This window comes from Aegilops tauschii, chromosome 3, assembly GCF_002575655.3.
Source record: "Aegilops tauschii subsp. strangulata cultivar AL8/78 chromosome 3, Aet v6.0, whole genome shotgun sequence".
NCBI lineage: Eukaryota > Viridiplantae > Streptophyta > Magnoliopsida > Poales > Poaceae > Aegilops > Aegilops tauschii.
Genome location: NC_053037.3, coordinates 450,523,356 through 450,551,118, shown reverse-complemented (window position 1 = coordinate 450,551,118; position 27,763 = coordinate 450,523,356). Strand labels below are relative to the sequence as shown.

Genomic DNA, 27,763 nt, shown 5'->3' with positions numbered 1-27,763 from the left:
GCCACCACGACTGCAGAGTTGGACTTGGGTTATAGCGCGACCGAACCTTGCGCTGATGCCAATGTTGAAAATAAATTTGTGGTCTACCCCCTATTTCCTCTGCGCTTATCCGTGGTGCCGCTCACAATTCGCATGTCTGAGGCTAAGGGGTAGGGACCTTCTTATCCTGTCTTTCCAAAGAGTTCACCTCTTATACAGATATAAGATTCCTAGTCTTTTCCACTAGTTTCCGGGATAGAGTCCAGATCAAATTACCAACCACGATCATATTTGTCTGTTAACGGATTCTACCCGTTCTGTCCCCGGAGCACGCGCTTGTGAGCAACGCGTCATAATAAAGTGTAAATTCCTCTAATTATGTAGATCAACATTAGGGTTGTAGTCTAACTATATGATCTAGCTCCTTCCAATCATCAATGTACCCGGGTAGTCTTTCCAATATAAATAGTATATTGTATTCCACTAATAATCGACCAGCTTCCTTATGCATATATTACTTAAGTACATTCCAGCAAGTAACAATTCCATGCTAAACATGTAAATCAATTCCATGTATAAATACATGTACAGCCATAATGAGGTATTCCGAATATTAACAATTCCAAGCAATTTGAATATAGTTGCCGGACACATAATTCCAACACCATGTAGCTATAGATAAACTTTGTTCTATCCATGAACACCAATTGGTACCAAACCCCTTCTCGCTCAAAATAGCTAAGATCATTCCATGTTCAAGCTCGTCAAAAGCTTTTTCAAAGTCAATTTTTAAGTACAACAGTAGGCAGCTTGCTTTGTGACATTGGAAAAGATACCCATAAGCCCAAGCAATGCAGTCCTGAATGGCCCTGGATTTAATAAAGCCAGCCATATACTGATTAATACAAACAAGCTCCATTATGACCGCCTGCAGTCTATTGGCAAGTACTAGCTTAGTTGGTAGCTTGATAGTGCAGTTTCTGCCTTGTTCGATGTTCATGCTGGGATGCGAGTTTGGCAAACAAGCAAGCCATCCAACAACCGGCCGGTGTGTGTGTAGAATCTAGTGTACCTGGGTGGGTGTTCTTCTTCTTCCTACCCACGTACAGTCAACACGCCGGGTCGTTCATTACGCCGACAATATAAATCCAGGTCTTGCCTGGGGAGAAAAGAAGGGGGCTGAGGGTGCTGCGTCGTCCTCGTCCACACTGCCCCGCCGTGCAGACGTCCATGTCCATCTCCGCTTTGGGTTAAAAACTCGCATAATAATGTCAAGAAAAGCATTCATACCTTCATTACATCAGCTCGGTTTGGGAATGCACCTCAGCTTGGTCACGCTTGGATTTGGTCTTGCAAATTGGCTTTCTTCTTTGTGTCTTCTTTCCAATGTAACTGTAGCTTCTTCCACTTCTTTATTCTCGCACAGCGAGGGGACTGGTTCAAAAGAAAGATCAGCGTGCGTTCAAGGAGCGAGCTGCAGGTAGGGCCTCGTTATCTCGCTGACGGGCAGTTGATTCTGGCAGAGATTATCGAACTGAACCCCATGGCAAGTCTTACCTTTAGACTAATGCAAGTAGCAGTTCACCTACTGATGGACAAAGCTTTCGTTTTCTTTATTATCACACCGCGCCGATTGAGCTTGAGTCACTAAAAATACCACTAAACCGGCCGCGTTAGCTGGTTTCATCTGCCATATAAGTGCACAGGTTGCTCTGTGGATGCCTCTCGCTTGCAACGCCTTGCAAAAATCCAAGAGTGCCATGGCGATCATCAGCTCGGCGAGTACAAAACTGACATGGATCCTGGCACCGCTGCTCGTCCTGGCCACAGCGACGATTCGAGTCCATGGCCAGCCTCCTTCTACCTCTGGTAATGAAATCCGTGTCGTCCTGGCTTTTACCTTCTAGATAGATCCATGCACCTCTTGTCCTCTTTGACCTCTGCTCCATCTGCATGCACAGCTCAGTTTACTTCAGTGCAACTTAAGAAATTTCAATTCACTGAGATCTTAATACTCATACTTTTGCTATTAGATATCTATAAATGGACAGGTTATATATGGTCTTTCAGCATATCTTAAACCTGAAACACAAGAAACCGACACATATTCTCCGTTATGCAGGGTTCATAAGCCTCGACTGTGGAAACAGAAACACTACTCCCTACACCGACAGCAGCATACGAGGAATACAGCACCAGTCCGACGTTGGATTCGTCGAGGGCGGTTTGACCCACCAAATAGCAGCAGTGTACATGGCTGGTGCCCCATATGAGAGCCAAAAAACCTTGAGGAGCTTCCCCAACGGCTCAAGGAATTGCTACACACTGCCATCCACCCCTGGTAAAAAGCTGGTGAGGGCCTTGTTTACTTACGGCGACTACGACGGGTTGAACCGGACCATGGACGGGTCACCATTTTTATTTGGGCTCCATATCGGCGCCAATTTCTGGGAGGCGGTAAACTTGACAAGTTGGGATCCATCAAGCACAATATGGAAGGAGGTGCTCACCGTTGCTCCGGGCGGCTCGGTGTCGGTCTGTCTGATAAACTTCGGTACAGGGACTCCATTCGTGTCTGCGTTGGAGCTGAGGCCACTGCAAGATTCAATGTACCCTTTTGTGAATTCTTCGGTGTCAATCAGCTACTTTCGCCGGATCAGATTTGGTCAAGCCACTGACTTCATCACAAGGTGAGACAAGGCTGACATCCATAATAATTTTGGATTTGATCTTAATTGTGCCTGACAACGGTTTTGAAGTTGGCTAGCACGGAACATTTGAAGTGTTTGCTCCTTAATCTGTTTCCTGAATCTTGCAATTGCTTCTAACAAAAACTAATGTCATCCCAAGGTGACAAGAAGTTTGGCTGGCGAGTTGTCACAGCTATTGCCTTCAAGTTAAAAAAAAAAGTTTATTGGCTAGCTATTTACCTGTTTTCTCCTTGTCTTTGTGTGCGGTGAAGATATCCATTGGACCCTTACGACCGGTTCTGGGAGGGCTGGTCTTTCTCCTATAACACCTACCCCTGGATGACTCTAAACACTAGCAGTCCAGTGAGGAGGCTACCCGGCGACAACACCTTCCAGGTACCAGAGGGCATCCTCCAGCAGGCCAGCACCCTAGACACAAACTACTCCTTCTTCGAGATCAATGTGGCAGTGGGTCCCAACCTGGACGCCAAGAACCTGCAGCTTCTCCCGATCTTCCACTTTGCCGAGATCAACATCAGCAACCAGAACAGGAGGTTCGACATCTACAGCGACAATGACTTGCTGTTTCCAGACTTCTCGCCGTCAAGATTCCAGGCGGACAGCATGCACGAGAACGGGCAGTTCTTGCACAACCCTACTGCAACCTTCCTGCTGAACAAGACACGCAGCTCAAGGCTCCCGCCGCTCATCAATGCGTTCGAGGTGTACTCGCTGGTGCGGATGGATAACCTCACCACTGACGCCGACGATGGTAAGATTAATGTATATACTGCATGTGCATTACACTTTTGTCATGTATATGTGGCAGATTCACATGATCATCATGCAGTTTATTCAGTTGGTGGAACAGCACCTCCAGCTCCCTGCATTTAAACAATTCTTAATTACCAAGATCTCACTGTGTAGACTCCCGAAGATCCTCAACTCCATTTGACATTGTCAGTATCCACATTATGGTAATAGAAACAAGTGTATCAACCAGCTGATTCAGTAGTAACTCCTTAGTAAGCAACCTTCTAAAGTTCAATTACCAATGAGCCATGGCCAAGACCGTAGTAGATAAATAGATTAATACAATTTATTCACTTCTATTAAACAGATAAAACTTGCATATGAAATAACTTTGCAACTAGTTAAGTTAATGTTTACATTCTTTTTAATACATATGAGGGCCCATACCCAACATATACAGCATTCTTTATTCTGTTCATATTTATTTCCATTGTTTTTTTCGGTGTTGTAGTCAATTACATGAAAGAAGTCAAGAAACACTACAATTTGGCGCGGATAAACTGGAATGGAGATCCATGCTCCCCAAGAGAATATTCCTGGGAAGGTTTGACTTGCGACTACTCTAAGAGAAACCAGAATCCAAGGATTGTTGCAGTGTAAGAACATAACCAGGACTTGTACCATATACATTTTGGAACATAAACATCACAATTCATATTTTTAACCTTTGAAGTATATTGCATTTTTATATGGTAAGAAAAACTTGTCACGTGTCTTGCTAGCTATTATCTTGAAAACACAGTTAATTTAGTTGAAAGCTTGAAAACATATGCAATTTAGTGTAAAGAACCACAGAAAGATACTTAAATAATCTTAAAGAAACATGTTAGCTCAATACTACGGCTAAGTTAATAGACTTGTACTAAAATGAGTTGTTTTGCAGAGATCTGTCTACTAGTGGACTGAAAGGTGGATTAGTCATATCATTCATGAACATGGCATCACTGGAGAACTTGTAAGTGGTGCCTACCACTAAATATTAATGGGCTAAATGGGATTATTTGTGACATTTTTTATGACCCTAAGCACAAAACATATGTAGGGATTTATCACACAACAATTTGACAGGAGCTATTCCAGACTACCAAATAAAGTCACTTAAAGTTCTGTAAGTCTCTCCTTAATATAATATTTGGTTGATGATATAAAATTTAGAGAATAATTTTAACTTCATTTTACAGCGATTTGTCATATAACCAGCTCGATGGACCAATCCCTAATTCTATTCTTCAAAGATCTCAGGCCGGTCTGCTTGACTTAAGGTTTGCAAGCTCTGTTGCACAATTCCTTTTCTTTTAACTGAATGTTTCGCAATTTCTGACTACAGAAAAAATAGATCAAATTAAACAACTACACTCAAAAGGAACAGGGTTGAGCTTCATAGAAGAATCAAGGTTTAGCAACAGCCTTTGAAAATACAATGTAAATACGCCACACTTCACGAAACAAGAGTTACACAAGTTTGACTTTATATGGCCACAGTTTAGTTGGTGTTATATTTTGTGTCGTGCCACACTTTTCTAACGTCATGCTGCAGCAGCACCATGGCTGTGTGCATCGCTTGATGCAGAGGCCGGGGGTAATCCTCCTTTCCCAAAAAAAAATAAATGCCGCAGCAGCACCACTTGTGGTACATGTGAACAGTTATCGAATTTGACGAAGTTGTGATGGCCAATTCAGGTGCCACAAGAAGTGTGTGAAGCAACACGTTTGCAGAGCATTACATTGATTCAAGCATGCCCTCAGTTACATGTACTAGCATCTAGTAACTATAAAAGCTTTATTGTCTATGGGCACTCAAGATGAGAAATAGATAAGGACCTTAGTAACTGCACATGATTTACAAACCATGAAGTTTATTCTTTTAGAGTGCATATATGAGAAACCATGAAGTTTATTCGTTCAGAGTGCGTACATGTCTACCATGTTAGTCGTGTTAGAACATGGAGGCATCTTCTAATCATAATTTTGTAGAGCTGTTGTAGCTAACATCGTACTAATTCATTTTTTCCTATATGTTGTGTAATGGTGCCACTAGGTTAGAAGGCAATCCCGTATGCTCAAAAGTCAAAGATACGTACTGTTCAAATAAGAAGAACACCAAATCTACCATGCTCATCGCAGTGATAGTTCCTGTAGTACTGGTATCCCTCCTAGTAGTGATGTGCATACTCTGGAAACTGTGCTGGAAAGGTAAAATAAAATTTTCCGCTCTTAAACTCTCTTTCATCAATGGAATAGGTGGTAGACATTAAACAGCAGCTTCACCCAAAACTTTCATGTAACACACTACTTTATGATTCTGCAGGGAAGTCAGGAGACAATGAGGATTATGCTATGTATGAAGAGGAAACACCCCTACATATTGATATCAGACGGTTCACGTACGCAGACCTGAAACACATAACAAACGACTTCAAACAAATCGTTGGAAAAGGAGGTTTTGGTACTGTTTACCATGGCACAATGGAAAATGGTGATGAAGTAGCTGTTAAGGTGCTTATGGAGACATCAATAGCGGAGTCAACAGATTTCCTCCCTGAGGTATACCACAAAACCAACTAGGTCAAATCAATAATTTCTTCAATAGAAAGTAAACTATAAGTGTGCAAGATATCAACCCTTTTCAGAGTCCATATCCAATGAAATGATGCAATTGTCTTCAGCTCTAGGATGATTGGTAACTATATCTGTTGCTGCAGGTGCAAACCTTGTCCAAAGTTCATCACAAGAATCTCGTGACTCTACAAGGATATTGCCAGAACACGAAGTGCCTAGCCCTCGTTTATGACTTCATGCCCAGAGGAAATCTTCAACAGCTTTTAAGAGAAGGTTTTCCCTCCACTATTTGAAATTTTCTATCAAACATAGTTTACTTAGGTAATGTTTTACTTCATTCAAAATCAATAACTACACAGGGACCGACATGCCAATAGCTTTCATTAACCACTTGGAAACTACCTACCCGCCAAACTTTATATTGTGCGTTGTAGCATAATATAAAAATTGGCAGGACCTAGCATAATAAAAAAAACGAGTTTTTTTTAATAAACCTGATTTCCTTGTCAAAGGTTTAGTTGATTGCATAGACTGTTATTGCTGCTGCTAATCAATACACTTGAGTTGGTGGACCTAGTTCTTCTTGGAGCTTTTCCTTTTTGGAAATTTTTCTTAGTATTGTCCATTGCCAAATTCATAAGCATGGTATAGTCATAGATACTTGGCTAACAAATTGGGGCACCACAGTTACATACCTCTACTCAGTCATAATTATGACTCGATAGTTAGATATTTAAAATCAGTAAGAAACAAAGCAACGACAGAGGTACATATTCAAAGAATACTTCAATGGACCATAATATTTATTAAAGAGAACCAAAAGCAGTGACCTCTCAAAGATCAAGTGCCTATTTATGCCGGGTTTAGACCATAATAGACCAATTGATAACATGCTTGATCATTGTGGTTTAAACATCAATCTGAAGTTAAATGTGCAAAAATTATAAAGCTAGCATGTATGCTACCATGCATGTATCTTGTGGCACTTGCATTAACTTTGGTACGTCTTGATGCAGGAGATGACTACAATTTGACTTGGGAACAGCGACTTCATATTGCACTTGATTCGGCACAAGGTTCGCATTTCATTTACATGCTTTCTTTTAGGTGATGTATGTATGTATGCATCTGTTGACAAATTAAACTACAGGACTGGAATATCTACATGAGTCATGCACCCCATCAATAGTTCACAGAGATGTCAAGACAGCCAACATCCTTCTGGACAAGAACCTGGTGGGGATAATAGCTGATTTTGGGCTTTCGCGGGCTTTCAATGATGCGCACACACATATATCTACAGTTGCTGCTGGCACTCTCGGCTACCTCGACCCTGAGTACCATGCAACTTTCCAGCTCACCATCAAGACAGACGTTTACAGCTTCGGCATCGTGCTCTTGGAGATCATCACTGGCAAGCCCCCGGTATTGATGGACCCTCACACCTACCACCTACCAAACTGGGTACGCCAAAAGATTGCAAAAGGCAGTATTCAAGATATCGTGGACAAGAGGCTGTTGGATCAGTACGACGCCAATTCCCTGCAGAGCGTGGTGGACCTTGCCATGAACTGCGTGGAGAGTGCAGCCATCGACAGGCCGAGCATGACCGAGGTTGTGTCAAGGCTAAAAGTGTTGTTGCCAACGACTCCAAGCCAGAAACAGTATGCTTCCCCGTCCTCCACGAAGTCCATGAATGATGAAATGCGAAAGCAGTTCCAGCTGTTGATTTCTGGAGAGGTCAACGAGGAGAGCTCCAGCTCCTTCCAGTCTGGCTATACCAGTCGGATGACACAACTGATCCCCTTATCTGGACGGTGAAAGGAAAATGGCCACCGAGTTATTGTTGCGTCTGCTTAGATAAAGTTTGGTAGTTTGCTCAACTTGTGATGATTGGTTGTAGATAAACAGAAATCCAGTCATTTTGTTTCCATTTTGCGATCTTGCTTGTTATTTGGATGAGGGGTATAAAAAAAATTGTGCGAACTTTGGTATTTTTGTTCAAGTGATTTTCAAACAGGGAGCTTCTACTTCCATGTGAGAACTCGGTGATCTGTTAATTGGCACTCGCACATTACCCCGAATCCCTCATTCCAGACCAAATCCAAAATAAGTGGTCTGCTTAAGAACTCCGCAGTTCCATTACCCACAATCCCTCATTCCCTCTTGCAATGCTGCTGGATTAGATTAAAATTCGTGCTCCTACTACCAAATCCTCTGAGCATTTCTCGAGTTGGAGCCACTACGACTTTAGAATGAGCGAGTTAGCACCTGAGGTACGAAGAGGCTGATGCTAATGCAGGGGAAAAATGCAACCGATGACATACCTAACCTCGTCGCCGGTCGCCCGCAGGCGGCTCCTCTATTCGGCCGCTTACTGCTGCGCCTCCAGGCGGAGACCCGAGATGTTGTGGCGGTGGCCTTGTGGGAGAGAAGGGGGGCGGGGCAACCCCGCGGCGCGCGTGAACCCACGGCCGCCACCCCCGACGGCGACGGCAGAGGGGAGGGCCTTGCCTGCTCCGTGTAATGCAATCTGGTCCCTCAAAACGAAAACGTTGTGCAATCTGGTCCCCCGATCCCCGGGAGCGCGGTCTACCGCTGTAGGAAACGCATGCGAAGCGCAGCTGTGCATTTTGGCCCCGTGCCCGTGCGCCGTCATTTCGCGGTGACCAAAATGACGGCGTTGCAGCCCGCCGGGACGGCTTGTGCTTGTCGATAACTTGCTCGCTTCGCTGAGGCGCAGAGCTGATTGACGCGGTTCTCGACGTAAGCGGGACAGGAACTAGATTGAAACCAAGTTCGAATCCCGAATATACATACAGTCGCCGCTCGCTGATGAACTCTACCTGCCCTGCCCTTTGTTTGTGACAATTCGACGCGCGACCAAGTGCCATCCTCCACGTACGTGCTGCTGATGAAGCTTGATATTCATCATGGTAATAAAAATAATAAGAATCCTATTGACATTTGAGACCGACCGGCCGGCGGACATGCGTCCTCCAAGCTCACACCCGGTCGTTCTTATATCACCCCAGCGAATCGGTCGGGCTCGCTGCAACTTGCTCCTTTCTTTTATCTGGCGACTGCAGGTCGTAATACTTGTTTTATTTGGCATGCCAGACTGGTTCAGAGAACCATCAACGTCCGTGGCTTTAGATATGGGCGACATGCAGGCCCGATTCGCCCGCCCACACAAACAATTGTGCCCGAGTTGGGACTTGGCTATCAGGCTGACGAGCGGTTCGTTGGCCGCATACGGAAGACTGCAGAGCACCGTGACATTTGGCGTGCGGCCTATCCTCCATGCCAAGTTGGATTTTCTTTTCTTTAGATGAATGCAAGTTGCATCAATTTCTATCACCACAAGGTTTACCTCCCGATGAGAAAAACATATTGTTAATCCATAGCTAAGGCCAAGTCAATCCAAACACTGAAAACACCAAATAAATCATAAAAAAAGGGATCGAGAGACTAGACCGTGTTTGTTGTCTTCTCTGCTGTATAAATTCACAAGCCATTTGCAGTTTCTTGCTTCCAAAAATTGCACAAACCGGATAGAACCATGGCAATCAGCCATTGCTCGGCAAGTACAAAACTGGCATGGATCTTGGCGCTGCTGCTCATCCTGGTTACGACGACGATTCAAGTCCACTGCCAGTCTCCTCCTGGTAATATATACAAGCCATGCCCTCCTATCTTTTTCCCTTCTTGATCCTGCACCCCTTTAAGCCCTGCTCCATCTGCACTTTACTGAAATCTTCGGAGATTATCCTGAACACCTGCATAGCCGCACAAGTCATGATCTTTGCATACATCTTAGGTTCCTGAAACACATGAGATTGATACATATTGCCGTTGTGCAGGGTTTATAAGCATTGATTGTGGATTCACAAACACTAGCGCCTACAATGACAGCATCACAGGAATACAGTTCGACCCTGACAGTCGATTTGTTGAAGGTGGCTTGAGCAACAAAATATCAGCAGAGTTTATAGCTGGTTCAGATGAGCAACAGAAAACCCTGAGGAGCTTCCCTAATGGCTCGCGGAATTGCTATACGCTGCCATCCACCACCGGTACGAAGTATATGCTGAGGGCCACATTTACTTACGGCAACTACGATGGGTTGAACAAAACTCGGGACGGCTCGCTGTTTCTGTTTGGGCTTCATATCGGCGTCAATTTCTGGGAGGCTGTGAACATGACAAATTGGGATCCATCAAGCACAATATGGAAGGAGATAATCACCGTTGCTCCAGCCAACTCGGTGTCAGTTTGTCTGATAAACTTCGGTTCAGGGACACCGTTTGTGTCTGCTCTGGAGTTGAGGCCGCTTCAAGATTTGATGTACCCTTTTGTGAATACTTCAGTGTCAATCAGCTACTTTAGAAGGATCAGATTTGGTGCCGCAACAGACTTTATCACAAGGTGAGACAGGGCTAACATCCCTAGTAATTTTGGATCTGATCTTAATAATGCCTGGCGATGGTTTTAAATTCGGCTGGCTAGCTCGGCACGATTAAAGTGATTGCTCCTTAATCCGTTTCCTGTTACCTGAAATTGCTCCTAACACAAATTAATGCAATCTCAAGGTGACAAGAAGTTGGGCTTGCTAGTTGTAATAGCTATTGTCTTTTAAGTACTGTACAAACCAAAAGGTAGTTTATTGGGCTAGCTATTTACCTGTTTTTCCTTTCTCTTTGTGTCTGATTAAGATTTTCATTGGACCCGTACGACCGGTTCTGGGAGGGCTGGCCTTTCACCTACCCTTGGATCCCCCTGAACACTAGCAGTCGAGTGAGGAGGCTACCCGGTGACAACACCTTCCAGGTACCAGAGGGTATCCTCCAGGGGGCCACAACACTAGACACAAACTACTCTTTCCTCGAGATCAGCGTGGGAGTGGGTCCCAACCTAGATGCCAAGAACCTGCAGCTTCTTCCCATCTTCCATTTTGCCGAGATCAACAGCAGCAACCCCAGCAGGAGGTTTGACATCTACAGCAACGACGAATTGCTATTCGCAGACTTCTCGCCGTCACGATTCCAGGCGGACAGCATGCACCAGAACGGGCGGTTCTTGCACAACCCTACCGCGACCTTCCGCCTGAGCAAGACACGCAGGTCGAGGCTCCCTCCGCTCATCAACGCGTTTGAGCTGTACTCGCTCGTTCGGATGGATAACCTCACCACTGACTCCGACGATGGTGAGTTCAATGTATACACTGCATGTGCATTATACGCGTATATGTGGCAGATTCACATGGTCATCATGCAGTTTATTCACTTCTGTTAAATAGATAAAACTTGGATATGAAATAACTTGCAACTAGTTAGGTTAATGTTTATAATCTTTTTAATACATATATATGAGCGCCCATAGCCAGCATATACAGCTTTCTTTATTCTGTTCATATTTGTTTCCATTGTCTTTTGGGTGTTGTAGTCAACTACATTAAGGAAGTCACGAAACACTACAATTTGGCACGAATAAACTGGAACGGAGATCCATGCTCCCCAAGAGAGTATTCCTGGGAAGGTTTGACTTGCGACTACTCTAAGAGCAACCAGAATCCAAGGATTGTCGCAGTGTAAGAACATAACCAGGACTGTACCATATTTACATTTTGGAACCTAAACATCACAATTCAATATTTTTAACCTTTGAAGCACATTACATTAGTAAGAGACACTCAGTCACATATCTTACTGGCTAATATCTAGAAAACATAGTTAATTTAGTTGAAATCTTGAAAACATATGTAATTTAGTTTAAACCTGAACCACAGAATGATACTTTAATAATCTTTAAAAAACAAGTTAGCTGAATGCTATCACTAAATTAATAGACCTATATTAGAGTTGTTTTGCAGAAATCTGTCTACCAGTGGACTGAAAGGTGGATTAGTCATATCATTCATGAACATGGTATCACTGGAAAACTTGTAAGTGGTGCCTACCACAAAATATCAATGGGCTAAATGTTATTATTTTGACATCCTTGTGACCTAAGCAGATAACATATGTAGGGATTTATCACACAACAATTTGACAGGAGCTATTCCAGACTACCAAATAAAGTCACTCAAAGTTCTGTAAGTCTCTGTGCTGAATATAATATTTGGTTGATGATATAAGTTTTAGAGAATGATTTTAACTATTATTTTACAGCGATTTGTCATATAACCAGCTTGATGGGCCAATTCCGGATTCTATTCTTCAAAGATCTCAGGCTGGTCTGCTTGACTTAAGGTTTGCATGCACTGTTGCGCAATTCCTTTTGTTTTAACTGTGTTGCACAATTTATTACCCCCTCCGATCCATATTACTTGCGCTCAAAAGAATGTATCTAGCACAGAAATACATCTAGATACATCCATTTGAGCGACAAGTAATATGGATCGGAGGGAGTGCTACCTAAAAAAAAGATCAAACCAAAAAAACAAAACTGCAAACAAACAGGGTTGAGTCTCATAGAAGAAATTCAAGGTTTAGCAACAGTCTTTGCGCATATAATAAATATGCCACACTTTACCAGACTAGAGTTACGCAAGTTTGACTTTCTCTGGCCACAGTTTAGTTAGTGTCATACTTGTGGCCTACCACACTAACATCTTATGAGTTCATTTTTCTATATGTTGTCTAATTGTGCACCTAGATTAGAAGGCAATCCCATATGCTCAAAAGTCAAAGATACGTACTGTTCAAATAAGAAGAAGAAGACATCTACGGTGCTCATCGCAGTGATAGTTCCTGTGGTACTGGTATCCCTCCTAGTAGTGATGGGCATACTCTGGAAGTTATACTGGAAAGGTAAAACAAAATTATATGCTCTAAATTTCCCTTTCATCAATGCAATAGGTGGCAGACATAAGAGAGCAGCTTTGTACCTAAACTTTCATGTTAAACACAACTTCTTGACTCTGCAGGGAAGTCGGGAGACGATGAAGATTATGCTATGTATGAAGAGGAAACTCCCCTACATATTGATATCAGACGGTTCACATACGCAGAGCTGAAACTCATAACTAACAACTTCCAATCAATCATCGGAAAAGGAGGTTTTGGTATTGTTTATCATGGCACACTGGAAAATGGTGATGAGGTAGCTGTCAAGGTGCTTATGGAGACATCAATAGCAGAGTCAACAGACTTCCTCCCTGAGGTAAAAACACAAAACCAACTAGGCCACAACATAACATTCTTCAATAGAAACTTTTTTTCTGAAACTGGAAGCTTTTATTACCGCCATCCTCTGCATCATACTAGATGCATACAGCCTCAATTATTCCAACGTTTTTTACAAGTCATCCAAAAGTAAACTATAAGTCGGCACGACATCTAAAACCATTTCCACAGTATGTATTGAATAAAATGACGCAACTGGCTTCAGCTCTAGGATGTTTGGTAACTATATCTATTGCCGCAGGTGCAAACATTGTCCAAAGTTCATCACAAGAATCTCGTGACTTTGCAAGGATATTGCCAGAACAAGAAGTGCCTTGCACTTGTTTATGATTTCATGCCCAGAGGAAATCTTCAACAGCTTCTAAAAGGAGGTTTCTCTCTTAACTTTTCTAAATGTATCTATCAAGCATAATTGACTATGTTTAACCAATCCAACTTGCAGTTTGTTATTATCACCAACTTGCATTCGGTTTCTACCGAGGCATTTGTACTTTAACTCAATAAAATTGAATGTTCAATCAAACCTAAACCTGTTCAATCTAAAAAGTAAGTTGACCAATTCAGGGTTTTACTTCTTGAGAATCCAACAACTACACGGAGACCCAGATGCCAGCAGCTTTGGTTAAGAACTTGGGGATCACCTACTTCTCAAATTTTACGAATATATTGTGCTTCACAGTATAAAAATAAATTTTGACAGGACCTAGTCATAAGTATAAAAAATAAATTCTAAAACTATTCTGGCTTTGACACGGTACTGCAGTCAGGATTTTCAAAACTGAATTTTCTTGTTAAAGGTGTAGTTTGATCGCCTAAACTGTTATTGCTGCTGCTAGTCAATACAGTTGAGTTGGTAGCCCTAATTTACTCTGTATATATAATGGACTACTAACAAGTGAGGCAACCGTAGCTGCATTCTTACAGCTGCACATTCCAAGTCTGAACCATGGCATGGTCATAGATATTTGGTTAACAAATTGGGGCTACCACAATTAAATTCTTAAGTCATAACCATGGCATGATAGTCACAAATTAGAAACATGTACATCTTTCAAAATCCAGTAAGAAAAAATAACTAAGAGATCTATACTAAAAGAATAATTCCAATATCTTGGTCCGTTTGTTAATTGGAACTGTATATAAAAATGCTCTGATAACAGAATGAAAAGCAGTGATATCAAAGTTCCTGTTTATACAGGTCTTAGATCTTAATGCAGCAGTTGATTCTATAGTTAATCATTTGTGTGTGTAACCATCATTTGTTGGCTTAAATATGTGCAAAGAGTCGATCCAAAAAAATATGTACAAGGATTGCAAAACTGGAATTTATGCTAACATGCAGGTATCAGATGGCCCTTACATTAACTTGGTACATCTTGATTGCAGGAGATGATTATAGTTTGACTTGGGAACAGCGACTTTATATTGCCCTTGATGCTGCACAAGGTCCGAATTTCAATTACGTGTTTACCTTTAAGTCGTGTACGTATGTGTGTATTCATAAAGTATGAGTTCTAATAAACTACAGGACTGGAGTATCTACACGAGTCATGCACCCCATCAATAGTGCACAGAGATGTGAAGACCCCAAACATCCTTCTGGACAAGAATCTGGTGGGGGTAATATCTGATTTTGGGCTTTCGCGAGCTTTTAACGATGCTCACACACACATATCTACTGTTGCTGCTGGCACTCTTGGCTACCTCGACCCTGAGTACCATGCAACTTTCCAACTCACTGTCAAGACAGACGTTTACAGCTTCGGAATCGTGCTCTTGGAGATCATCACCGGCCAATCTCCAGTATTTATGGACCCTCAAACCGTCCACCTACCGAATTGGGTGCGGCAAAAGATAGCTAAAGGCAGCATTCACGATGTCGTAGACAAGAGGCTGCTGGATCAGTACGATGCCAGTTCCCTGCAGGGTGCGGTGGACCTTGCCCTGAACTGCGTCGAAAACGCAGCCATCGACAGGCCCACCATGACAGAGGTTGTTTCAAGGCTCAAAACGTGGTTACCAGCGGTTTCAAGCGACAAGCAGTCTACTTCCGGGACTCCTCGACGCAAGTACTCCATGAATACCGAAATGCCAAAGCAGTTCAAGTTGATGATTTCAGGAGTAAGTGACGCGGAGAGTTCCTTCCAGTCGTCTGGCTATACCGATGGGAATGGGATGTCACAAGCAACCATCTTTTCCGGACGGTGAAAAGGAAACGCCTATCATGATATCGGTGATCATGTTACTATTACATCTTGGTTAGATAAAGTAGGGCTGCATTGTCATCGATCGTCTATATACTGCAACTTTTAGTAATTTTCGTTTTCAGTTTGTAAACATTGCTTGTGTACTACTAGTGGCTTTAAATTATGAAGCATCCTATCCCATCTGAGACCTCGGTGGTCCATTAATCAGTACGCGTACATTAAGTCCAAACAAATCCTAAGACAGGTTGTCTGCTTACACACTGCCGCTTAAGAATTCCACCTTTTATTCCCCAATCTCTCTTGCAAGGCTGTGGATTCAGACCAAAATACGCGTTTCGATCAAATCCTCTGAGCATTTCCGGAGTTTATCTAACACAGAATCATAAGCCACGGCGCGCAAGTTGGCGCAGCTAAGAAAGGACAGAAACGCAAGGATTGACATACCTAACCCTCGTCGCCCGCCGCGGGCAGCTCCTCGACTCTGCGGCGCGCTGCAATTCCTCCTCCATCTCCGCGACTGCGGCGGCGGCCTGGTGGGAGTGGGGGGCACCGGGAGATTGCTTGTTTCCTATTCTGATCAGATACGCAGCTGCAGGCTTGTCCGCCGCCAATACAACATCAATCAGATCGAGAATTGCTCATGGACGAGCAACCGGAACAATGTCCTCCACGCGATGCAACTAGCCGCCAGTTCCTTGGCCCGAGGCTTACTGCAGCAGGCGGAACGATAGCCATGTCCTCCGGCCGTCCAAACACGTCCTCTCCCTTGCATGACCGGATCGTGTTGTCACAGTCTGAAGCAGAACTACAATCGAGGAGGTCGGGAGTGGCCATGCCGGACGCGACGACATGCACCATGGACTTGCCGCCGCCGCAAGTCATGTCAACAGAAGGCCAGCAAGATGACGCGGGCGCCGATGATCGTGGAGCCGGCGAAGAGCAAACACTACAGGTGCAGCGGTCTCCCGGCTCAAATTTGAAGAAAAATCATCTTTCGCATTGCATTGTGCTAATATAAAATTTAACTGTGAATTATGTGCATCGCAGGTTAATAAAGATGGGCAAACGTTGATTGTTCCTGAAGTTGGAAAGACTTACGATTCAGAGGAAGCTGCTTATGACATGTACAACACATATGCAGGCAAAGTTGGATTTAGTATTAGAAAGAACCAGACAAAGCGTCGGCATGATGGTAGCATATATCAAAAATATATTATTTGTAGTAACGAAGGTCATCGAGAAACCGCGTCGTCGAAGGACACTACAAGGCGGGTTGCAATGCCCGTATTCAGTTTAGTGTTAGCAGAGAGGGGGTTTGGACGGTGCAAAAGGTTGTAACCGATCATAATCATTATCTTGCTAGTCCCAATAAGGTGCACAAACTGAGGTCCCAACGACGTGTTATAGAGGCGGACAAACATCTAAATGGCCAAATACGGGAAGCCGGGATGAAGTAGCGTTTTACAAAGGACCAGACAAAGTGCCATTCTCAAAGATGGATTGCAATAACGAGATTGGTCGTGAGCGCAAAAAATACTTAGAATCAAATGATTCGCAAACACTTTTGAAATACTTGAAAAATAAGCAGAGAGAGGATCCAACATTTTTTTATGCCATTCAAGTAGATGAGAAAGATGGTCGGATTGCTAATTTCTTTTGGGCAGATGGCCAGTCTATCATGGATTACGCATGTTTTGGAGATGCTGTATCATTTGACACTACGTTTCAAACTAATAAGTTTGAAATGCCTTTTGCTCCAATCCTTGGAACCAACCATCACAAGCAGACTATAATTTTTGGGGCAGCGCTGTTATTTAATGAGACCATTGAGTAATTTGTTTGGCTGTTTGAAACCTTTCTAATTGCAATGTCGGGTAAGCATCCAAGCACAATTTTCACTGATCAGGATGCGGCCATGGCAGGAGCAGTTGCATATGTGTTTCGAAATACTAGTCATCGACTTTGTCTATGGCACATTTATCTTAATGCTGCTAAACATCTCGGACATGTAATTCATAAGCATCCTGAGAAGTTTCTACCCGATTTCAAGAGATGTGTCTATGAAGATAGATCAGAGTATAAGTTCAACAAGAAGTGGTTTAAATTGTTGGACCAGTACAACCTCCAGGACAACGAATGGATGGCAAAGCTATATGAGTTGAGGGAAAAGTGGGCTGTTGTCTATCGTGACTCATTTACAGCTGATATGAACTCGACTCAAAGGAGTGAAGGTATGAATAATGTTTTCAAGCAAAGATTTCGTAGGAGACTCGGTCTCTCAGAACTCCTTGTAGTCTTCGCGAAAATGAGTTGTTTGCAGATTTTAGTTCACGCCGAAAGAACCCGATTACTTACTCATCTAAGTTGCCTTTGCTGAAGACCGCATCTGAATCATATACAAGAAGGATGTATTCAGAGTTCGAGGAAGAATTTACAGGACAATTTTCAATGTCTTGTAAATTGTTACAAACTGAGGGGTCAGTCATGACATATATGGTTACACATATGAAGAGTGAGTCTGGAACAAAAGTTATATTCAATACTGAGGATAGTACCATTACATGTTGTTGCAGAAAGTACGAATCCGTAGGTATGTATGCTCTATTTAATTTGCAATTTACTAGTTTCTAATACAAATTGATGAAATATGGCATCCATATTTTGCAGGTATATTGTGCAAGCATGCTTTCAAAGTTTTCAATGTGAACGATGTTTTCATTTTGCCATCACAATATATACTAAAAAGATGGACAAAATATGCAAAGAGAGGATATTATGTTGAAAAACTAGGTACCGAGGAGGAAAGTTTGAAAACGCATGTCGCACGTGTCTCACGGAAGGCCACGTCTGTTGCATTGAAGTGTACACGATCAAAGGAACTTCTTATTGATTTTGAGAAAGTTATAGATAAGTTTGACGTACAAGCAGATAACTCTCTCAGCAAGATCGAGGAAAAATCAAATGAGGTTCCGCTAATTTCAACTACCGACACACTAAAAGGTACAATATCAAATAGAGTTCCTCAGGTGGTAAAAGGTGCAAAGAGTAAACGGTCAAAAATCTCATTTGAGAAGAAGAAAGGAAAGAAAAAGAATAGTTCTAAAAAGAAAGGTACTGGTCCTACACATTCAGCAAGCCTTTTCTATTATATACTTCTATAGTTAGTGTTCAATTTATTTTTCAATTTATTTTTCTGAAAATAGGAGACCCAAAAGATGCAGTAGGAAATAGGGATGATGGCATTCATCCACAGGAATTGATGGTAAAACATATGACTTGGATTCGGTATTACATTTTCATATTTTTCTTACATATTTGTATGAACAATTTCATATTATATCACACAGGATGTTACTACTGCTACCATTGACGTTTCTAGTATGGCTGCTCCGTTGATCCAAGGCGGATTTACTAATGCCGCAATTCCAACCTTTGCAAATGATGCGTACGGGCAACCTTCAGCCATGTATGCTCCTTTCATCCAAGGCGAATATACAAGTCTGTTGCTTGGAGTTCATCAGGATGCCACATTGTCCTCATCTGCTAAAAAGTTACATTTTGATGAATAGTATTTGGCGCAACCTACGAGTATGATCCTTTGGATGTAATTTGGTTTACCCATGATTTGTTATTGATGTACTGTAGCACACTGGATTTTGTCTTCATTTGCAATGTTTGAGTTTTTGATGAGTTTGTACGACAAGCTGCTAAAGAAGTTATAGAATTTATGAACTGCTGTATTAGAATATAAGCATTTTCCAAATTGCAGTCTAAATAGTTGTCAGATTTCATAGTAAAAATTTGAGCCTCACACTGAAGTTTAGGCCTACTTAATGACAGTAAAATATAGCAGCTTCGCTACAGTGCATAGCAAATCAGAGAAACACTCACATTTTTTTAACACATCCATCAAAATGAAGATTTTATATTATCCATATGTATTGTCAGGGAGAACAATCAGCTATAGGCTGGTACAAAGTTGTCATGAATTCAACATCACATTTGCAAGATTTGACATTCCTAGTCTAAGTCTGCTCCATTAGCAACCATTGCGTCTTCTTCAACGGTTTTTTCAGCAGTTGTGTTATTCCAACATTATACTTGAGAGCCTTTGGATAGAACGACGACGGAGTGTAGCTATTGCGCGAGTAGGTGGCCTCCAGTTCGCTCTTCGCTCCCTCATGTTGATGCCTACCACATCCTTTTACTTCGGTTAGGATTCTAGGCATCTTGCACCTGTACAAGGCATCATCCCTGTTTGAAGCACCAATGCTTTGCAGTGCCATCTTGACTGAAGCTCTTCAAGCATGCAGGGGGGAGAAGCTTATGCCTTTTTAATGTTCTACTATAACACTCTGCCAGCAGCAATCCAGTTGACTCTAGTCTTGTACAAACAGTTAAGAAGCTTTGGTTTCCTAGCCCTCCACTTCTTCAGATTGTAGCAAACAGATAATGCTACCTGGATTAATCAGAAGTCCAAGACCATGGATTAGAAATTATCCATACAAGGTAAGGTTGAAAAACAAATTCAGTACATGTAAATCATCATGTCACAAAGGAGGCACATGCTTACACAGTTACACTATCAATTGATAACTAGGTAGTACTGACTAAGGGACCGATACATATCTCTTTTCTTTCAGACTTGAGAGATTTGTTAATCATTAATCAGGATTAGAATCAAACTACAAAGCATCAGATACTTTTTTTTGAAACAAAGTTCATCCACCTCCATTTGCTTCTCTCCCGATGCAATCAACAGTGAAAGAAGCATTCAGCTCTTTTACCTCCCTGCATACAGCCATCGCTTATGATCTGTGATAGGTATATTCATTCGGCCATCTCGTCCTCGTCTAACTACTGAGTAGTTTAAGAGAAGAATTAGCAAAGCACTGCACGAGCTGGCCGGGGAAATTACCTCTTGCCGACGCAAGTTTGGGTGACTCCCAGCAGCGGCGTGGAGGCAACTCCCAGCGGCGGCGATGCGATTCCCGGTGGCGGCGCGGAGGCAACTCCCGGCGGCGGCGAGGCGATTCCCAGTGGCGGCGCTAAAGCGAATCCCGGCGGCGACGAGGCGATTCCCGACGACGGTGGCGGCGGTGGGGCTGAATCCCGGCGGCGCAGGATCTGGAGTCGGGGACTGCTCTGTTCTGTGTGGAGCCGAGCCGCGCATAGCCTACGAGTCAGACATCGCACGAAAAAGAGCCGAGGGTGGCGTGGCTGCAGCGATTGGAGCCGAGCTGCGTCTTGCGTGGGGCAAACGTGAGGAGGCCGTACGATGTCCAGCTGTACACGTGGTAGCAGATGACGTCCGGGTTGCAAAGGATGAAGTTTGCAACCGGTATGCACGGAATTTTTTCCCGTGGTGGGGACTACTAGGATCTGACGGGGCAGGGCTGAGAAATTGGATCGCCCCATTTTTCTTCTAACTTTGATCATTTGCCCCTTTGAGAATGATGGGTGGGGCCGGGACCACCTGCCATTGAAAGAAGCATGGGAAAATCATCAAACCCCAAATAAAATAGGGCAAAAGATCCAATCCCAAGGCAGGGCCACCTTGTAGGGTCCGCGAGCCGTGTCTGCCCAGCCTATAAGACAGCCCAACAGCTGTAATAATATATTTTTAGTACAGCAACTGTAATAATTTGAAGAAGTATATTTGCTTCTCTTAAAAAGTGTCATTTCTAATTGATCCTCTAATTTAACGAATATGAAAAAAGCCAAACCTTTCTAATTTTAGCTCACATAGTACATTTTAACCACATATTTACACACATATTAAATCCAAACATAAAAATTAAGGTTCACACAATTCACGAATATTATAAAGGCATAGTTTTCTTGGTGTGGGTATGAATTTCTCAGTTCTTGAAGCTAGGAATCTCTGTATCCTATTTGCATTGTGCTCCGGCTCAACAGGATCTCCATTGGAGATGCACAGAAAGTTCTAAGGCATGCCTCTCTTATCTTCAATGATCATGTTATATGCAACATGATGCAACATGTCATGATTTGCCATAGGATCTTGGGGTTCCAATACTTGGCATGGCCACGAATGATGGCAAAGTGCTTCTGAAGCACACCAAAAGCTATCTTCACATCGTTGTCGACTCTTGACGCGTTGCAAAGTGAGATATCTTGTTACCTTTAGGACGCACGGTTGTCTTGACAAATGTGACCCATGGAGGATATATGTCATCTGCGAGGTTCAATTGACAAAAGAAAAAATGAGATGAAAAAGCAAAAAAAAAACTCACCTAGGCAAAACCATTGAACACTTGCAAGGCGGAGGAGGTGTCACGGCCGCCTGACAGCGTTGAGAAGATACTAGCGGTCGATGGGGCTTCGAGATGGCGGGCGGTGGACGGTGAGGCTAGAAGGAAGAAGATTTGAACCTACTTCCAGCGACGAGATCGATGCAGAGGCGGCGTTTGAGCTCGATTTCGATGACGGAAGAAGGTGGGTAGTCGCCCGAAGCAACATTGGCGACGACGCAGCGCATGGTGAGGAGGTGGCTAGGGGCGCACCAGGATGCACGCCAAAGTCTCCCACGGCCGCCCCCTTGTTGCTCGCGCCTCTCTCTTCGATTTAGATCTAATCACACTGCTAGGCTAATTCTTCCCTGACTCTTCATGCTGGTTCCACGGAGGGTTGTGGTACTTCTAGTTTGTTATGCTTGGATATCTCGGAGGTGTCGTCTCCTTTGACACTAGATTGGGCGGATCGTTTCAGAGAAAATTCTCGCAGCTAGGTATAGCCTAGTTGCAGGAATAGGCGAGAATCATCAACTTTTCTTCCTCTTATGATGCATTGATTATTGGTGAGATCATCATTACATGTAATCTCCATAGTGTTCCTACGCATGTTCGTGCATGATATTTTGTTGTTGCGTGATGTCGCTTGAAGCTACATCGGTATTTCCCCAAAGAGGAAGGGATGATGTAGCACAGCGACGGTAGGTATTTCCCCCAGATATGAAACCAAGGTTATCGAACCAGTAGGAGAACCAAGCAACACAACGTAAACAGCCCCTGCACATAAATAACAACACCTCGCAACCCGACGTGTTAAAGGGGTTGTCAATCCCTTTCGGGTAACGGCGCCAGAAAGGCACGTGGAAAATTGTAATAGATTGACAATTGGATCACAAATAGAATAAATTGCAGCAAAGTATTTTTGGGTTTTTGGATAAATAGATCTGAAAATAAAAGGCAAATAAAATAGATCGCAAAGCAAATATAAGAGAAAGAAGACCCGGGGGCCGTAGATTTCACTAGTGGCTTCTCTCGAGAAAGATATCAAACAGTGGGTGAACAAATTACTGTTGGGCAATTGATAGAATCTCAAATAATTATGATGATATCTAGGCAATGATCAGTACATAGGCATCACGTCCAAGATTAGTAAACCGACTCCTGCCATTACTCCGCACATCGACCGTTATCCAGCATGCATCTTGTGTATTAAGTTCATGGAAAAACGGAGTAATGCAATAAGAACGATGACATGATGTAGACAAGATCTATCTATGTAGAGATAGACCCCATCGTTTTATCCTTAGTAGCAATGATACATACATGTCGTTTTCCTTTCTGTCATTGGGATCAAGCACCGTAAGATCGAACCCACTACCGGGCACCTCTTCCCATTGCAAGATAAATAGATCAAGTTGGCAACACAAAACCCAAATATCGGAGAAGAAATACGAGGCTATAAGAGATCATGCATAAAAGAGATCAAAAAAACTCAAATACTTTCATGGATATAAAAAGATAGATCTGATCATAAACTCAAAGTTCGTCGATCCCAACAAACACACCGCAAAAAGAGTTACATCATATGGATCTCCAAGAGACCATTGTATTGAGAATCAAGAGAGAGAGAGATGAAGCCATCTAGCTACTAACTACGGACCCAAAGGTCTACAAAGAACTACTCACGCATCATCGGAGAGGCACCAATGGAGGTGGTGAACCCCATCCGAGATGGTGTCTAGATTGGATCTGGTGGTTCTGGACTCTGCGGCGGCTGGATGAATATGTCGTCGACTCCCCTAGGGTTCTGGAATTTTTGGGTTATTTATAGAGCAAAGAGGCGGTCCGGGGGCACCCGAGGTGGGCACAACGCACCAGGGAGCGCCAGGGCCTCATGGCGCGCCCTGGTGGGTTGTCCCCTCCTCGGGACTCCCCCCAGGTGCAACCAGGGCCCAACTTCTTCCTTCTGGCCCATAAAAAATCTCTGTAAACTTTCGTTCCATTTGGACTCCGTTTGATATTGATTTCCTGCGATGTAAAAAACATGGAAAAAACAGGAACTGGCACTGGGCACTATGTCAATAGGTTAGTACCAAAAAATGATATAAAATGACTATAAAATGATTATAAAACATCCAAGATTGATAATAAAACAGCGTGGAACAATAAAAAATTATAGATACATTGGAGACGTATCAGCATCCCCAAGCTTAACTCCTACTCGTCCTCGAGTAGGTAAGTGATGAAAACAGAATTTTTGATGTGGAGTGTTGTTTATTATGTCATATCATATTCTTTTCTTTATAGCATGGACATTTGGACTTTTATGTGATTGTAGCGACCCGATCCCAATGGATCGAAGTCTCTGTGCTTAAGTGTCATCCCTGGATCGGTATGCTGACACACACAGTACTCGAGGAATTATAACATAGTTCAACCACACACTTATTACATCGAATGTCTCAATAAGAGTACTTATTACAATAATATGGCTGAAGGCCATCTAAATAACTCGCGGAAGCATCGAAGAATAATGAGTCCATCAACTCCACGGCAAAACTGAGTGCATGACAACGACCTATCGCACCTTACTCTTCGTCTGAAAATTCTGCAACATGATACGTTGCAGCCGTGTAGGTTAGCACATGGAATATGCTGGCAAGATAACACTATAGAGCAATGAACAGATAACAGTTGTCACTACATGCATATTTGGCTGGTGGAGGCTCTAAGTTTATCATTTGCATAAACCTAATTTTTCCCTGCAACAAAGGAATAGATTTTGTTTAACTACAAAGTTTATGACATTATTGAGAAGGTTCTTCCAACTCAATCCCAAAATAATCATTATAACCCAACAAATTCATTAAGTAAAGTGATGAGATCAAATCAATAATTCAAGTACCAGATACTCAAGATGTCCATAACCGGGAACACGGCTAACCATGATTAGTTTATACACTCTGCAGAGGTTTGCGCACTTTTCCCCACAAGACTCGATCTCCTCCATTTAATTTCTCGCACTACATGATGTTTGAGAAACGGATGACCGAGACACAGTCTTTCAGAAGCATTAACTCTTTACTCTGGGTAGACAGTACCACCTACTTTCCCCTACATCTGCTAGCCTACCACTGAAAGAGGTTACACAACATACTCAACTATGCCAGAGACCATAATGGCTTGTGGCTGCACACAGAAGTTTCTAGCATGAATAATCTTATGATCCCTTTGAGCCTGGGTGGCATTCCATAGGATGATCTCACGGGTACTCCGGGATATCCTAGGACAACACTGGATTGCTTCAGGTGCCCGCAACCAATCCACCCATATGTGTATTAAATTAGCCACCTTAAGTTTCCCTTAGTTATAAACTCTCACAACTTGCATGAATCACACATACCAATCCATGTCTACTAGCATAGCAAAGCAGTATGAGCATAACGTATATTCCCGGGGTTGATAAAAGACAATTGGTTCCTACCTCATCAACTACTAACCACAACCACATGTTTCTCAATCCTACTCATGCAATGTTTGAGGGTTGTAACTAATGCATAAAAACTGGGTAATAAAGGGATATGATCAAAGTGTAACTTGCTTTGCTGACGATCGGAAAACCCTAGAGATTCGTAGTAGCAAGCTTCCACTCCGGAAACTCTATCATAAACAAACAATAGCATACATAAGCACCCAAGCATAAGATGCAAAAGTAAAACAAAATAAAATGAATCTAAATAGAAAGTTCAAGTGAAGAGCTTCGATTTGCAAAAAGAATCAATCAAATCGGAGTTACGAAACTCAAGTTACGATCAAAAGAAGTACAAATTCAAATCTGCTTGAAACCAAATTTTCAATTTTCAAAAACATGTTCAGGTTGATTATCTGGACACAGGGGAACAAGACGAAGAATTTGGCATTGGTTTCGTTGGATTTGGATAAATGAGCAAAAAGTTATGACCGTTAAAAGATCAGGGACTAATCTGCAAAGAAAATAATCACGAATAGGTCCCTGGTCGAAATTAAACTAAAAAGAAAAATCTAACGAACGAACGTTCGCTAAAAGAAACTAACGAACGAAAACGTTCACTAACAGATCTAAGTGAGCGAACGTTCGCTAATTAAACTAACCTAATAAAATAAATCGGGTAAAAAGAAAAACCGAAAACTAAAAAAACTGGATCGGGTTTTCGACGATTTATACCGGTTCGGCGGTCGGTCGAAGAAAACCGACGGCGGCGGCGGATCGGGCGGCAGCGCGGGTAGGGTTCCGGCGGCGCGGATCGTGCGACGGCAGCGAGCTCCGGCGGCGGCGCGGGGCTAGCGGCGGGTGGCGCGGACAGCAGCGGCAGCGACGAGCGGGCGGCGGCAGCAAGCGGCAGCGGCGCGGCACGATGCGGCGTCGAGTGGCGGCGGCAGGCGGCTTGGTGGAGGAGCGGGGGGGGGGGGGGGATGGCGGCGGCTTATAAGAGGGCCCCATTGGGGTCCGAATTGGGGAGGGGGTCGGCTGGAGGCGTCCGGCCTCAGCACGGCGGGGATGTCGGGCGGTAGCGAGGCGGCGCGCTGCTGGGCCGGCTGGGCCTTCGGCCCAGTTCGGTCCGGAACTTTTTTTTTAAATAGTGCCGCGAAGAAAAAATCCAAATAAAGTAAAAATCCTAAAAATTCCAGAAATAATTTTCACCATTCCCTCCTAATATTTGGGATAATGTGAACATTTTTCTGGACTAAATGCAATTTTTAAAAATGCATATTTTTCCCTAATTTAATAAAATTCAACCGAATAAAATTTCAAATAAAAATCAATAAAATAAATTTTTTATTCAAAATTAATTTCTAATATTTCCTAGCTGTTTTGAAGAAGTCATATTGTCTTCTCTCATTAATTTATTTATTTTGAAATAATTGGAAAAAAATTGAATAAAAATCACTTTGATCCAATTTACCAATTTTGAAAATTCGAAAATGGATTTTTATGAAAACCTCCAACTCTCTCAATTGGTCCTTGAGTTGCTTAAGGTCTTAGGATCAAAATGTCCAAATAAAACAAATTCAAAATCCACAAATAATGAATGCATATGATGACCTAATGATTAACATCCAAATTGAAAATTGGGATGTTACAAACCTACCCCCCTTAAGATGAATCTCGCCCTCGAGATTCGGGTTGGCTAGAAAAAAGGTGTGGGTGGTCTTTTCGAAGGTCTTCTTCTCGCTCCCAGGTGGCTTGGAACTTTGCAAAACTTGATGATCTTGCTGCGTGTAACTCGGTTAGCGAACTCGAGAATCTTGACGGGTTTCTCCTCGTAGGTTAGGTCACTCTCCAACTGAATTGCTTCCAGGGGCATTGTATCTCTCAGAGGAATATCATCCATCTCTGCATGGCACTTCTTCAACTGGGAAACGTGAAACACATCATGAACTCCTGATAATCCTTTGGGTAACTCCAACTTGTAGGCGACTTCACCCATACATTCAAAAACTTGGTATGGTCCTACAAATCGTGGTGCTAACTTTCCTTTGACTCCAAATCGTTTAACTCCTTGAAGTGGTGACACACGAAGGTATGCTCTGTCTCCGACTTCATAGGCTACCTCCTTGCGTTTAGTCTCGGCACAACTCTTCTGCCTGGACTGAGCTACCTTGAATCTATCACAAATCAACTTGACTTTCTCCTCAGACTCTCTGATTAAGTCTGGCCCGAACAATTGTCGGTCTCCAACTTCATCCCACATAGGTGGTGTCCTACACCTCCTTCCATACAAAGCTTCGAAAGGGGCCATCTTCAAACTAGCTTGGTAGCTATTGTTGTACGAGAACTCTGCGTAAGGCAAATTATCATCCCAACTAGATCCATAATCTAGCGCACAAGCTCTCAACATGTCCTCCAGAATCTGGTTGACTCTCTTGGTCTGTCCATCTGTCTGCGGATGAAAGGCTGTACTGAACTCTAGCCTGGTACCCAAAGTCTGGTGTAACTGATTCCAAAACTTCAAGGTAAACTATGTTCCTCTATCTGATACGATGGTCCTCGGAACTCCATGCAGACATACGATCCTGGTCATATATATCTTGGC

At 42.9% G+C, this 27,763-nt stretch overlaps 2 protein-coding genes, 1 long non-coding RNA gene and 1 pseudogene across 5 annotated transcripts; 3 read left to right on the top strand and 1 right to left on the bottom strand.

Moving 5' to 3' along the window:
- Positions 1 to 701: 701 nt before the first annotated feature.
- On the bottom strand, positions 702 to 8,646 carry LOC109731568 (uncharacterized). 3 transcript variants are annotated; one of them, XR_002225143.3, is made up of 3 exons: positions 8,369 to 8,616; positions 5,940 to 6,021; positions 702 to 1,928 (listed from the first exon to the last, which is right to left on the bottom strand). It is a non-coding gene; the product is annotated as an uncharacterized lncRNA (long non-coding RNA). The 3 variants fall into 3 exon arrangements; XR_005773324.3 differs by lacking the exon at positions 5,940 to 6,021 and having other exon boundaries at positions 8,369 to 8,646; XR_012205312.1 differs by lacking the exons at positions 5,940 to 6,021; positions 8,369 to 8,616 and adding an exon at positions 2,490 to 2,743.
- Positions 1,651 to 8,338, top strand: LOC109731567 (probable LRR receptor-like serine/threonine-protein kinase At2g28960). The gene is made up of 12 exons (XM_020290745.4): positions 1,651 to 1,848; positions 2,102 to 2,669; positions 2,942 to 3,441; positions 3,934 to 4,078; positions 4,366 to 4,437; positions 4,525 to 4,590; positions 4,664 to 4,744; positions 5,521 to 5,675; positions 5,791 to 6,026; positions 6,185 to 6,314; positions 7,058 to 7,117; positions 7,192 to 8,338. Exons 1-12 carry the CDS (start codon positions 1,698 to 1,700, stop codon positions 7,860 to 7,862), a joined length of 2,835 nt encoding a protein of 944 aa, XP_020146334.3. The 5' UTR covers positions 1,651 to 1,697; the 3' UTR covers positions 7,863 to 8,338.
- An 815-nt stretch (positions 8,647 to 9,461) lies between the features above and the next one.
- LOC109731562 (probable LRR receptor-like serine/threonine-protein kinase At1g51810) lies at positions 9,462 to 15,613 on the top strand. The gene is made up of 12 exons (XM_020290742.4): positions 9,462 to 9,709; positions 9,905 to 10,469; positions 10,757 to 11,247; positions 11,487 to 11,631; positions 11,914 to 11,985; positions 12,070 to 12,135; positions 12,212 to 12,292; positions 12,699 to 12,853; positions 12,970 to 13,205; positions 13,470 to 13,599; positions 14,615 to 14,674; positions 14,757 to 15,613. The coding sequence occupies exons 1-12, from the start codon at positions 9,604 to 9,606 to the stop codon at positions 15,434 to 15,436; spliced, it is 2,787 nt and encodes a 928-aa protein (XP_020146331.1). The 5' UTR covers positions 9,462 to 9,603; the 3' UTR covers positions 15,437 to 15,613.
- Positions 15,614 to 16,267: 654 nt separating this feature from the next.
- LOC141043023 (protein FAR1-RELATED SEQUENCE 5-like) lies at positions 16,268 to 18,236 on the top strand (annotated as a pseudogene).
- Positions 18,237 to 27,763: the final 9,527 nt, after the last annotated feature.

Excerpts from the sequence above, each read along its gene's own strand:
- LOC109731567 (XM_020290745.4), top strand. The coding sequence starts at position 1,698 with ATGCCTCTCGCTTGCAACGCCTTGCAAAAATCCAAGAGTGCCATGGCG. Across the intron at positions 1,849-2,101 it reads CCAGCCTCCTTCTACCTCTG|GGTTCATAAGCCTCGACTGT; the intron begins GTAATGAAATCC and ends TCCGTTATGCAG. Across the intron at positions 4,438-4,524 it reads ATGGCATCACTGGAGAACTT|GGATTTATCACACAACAATT; the intron begins GTAAGTGGTGCC and ends AAACATATGTAG.
- LOC109731562 (XM_020290742.4), top strand. The coding sequence starts at position 9,604 with ATGGCAATCAGCCATTGCTCGGCAAGTACAAAACTGGCATGGATCTTG. Across the intron at positions 9,710-9,904 it reads CCACTGCCAGTCTCCTCCTG|GGTTTATAAGCATTGATTGT; the intron begins GTAATATATACA and ends GCCGTTGTGCAG. Across the intron at positions 14,675-14,756 it reads TGCCCTTGATGCTGCACAAG|GACTGGAGTATCTACACGAG; the intron begins GTCCGAATTTCA and ends AATAAACTACAG.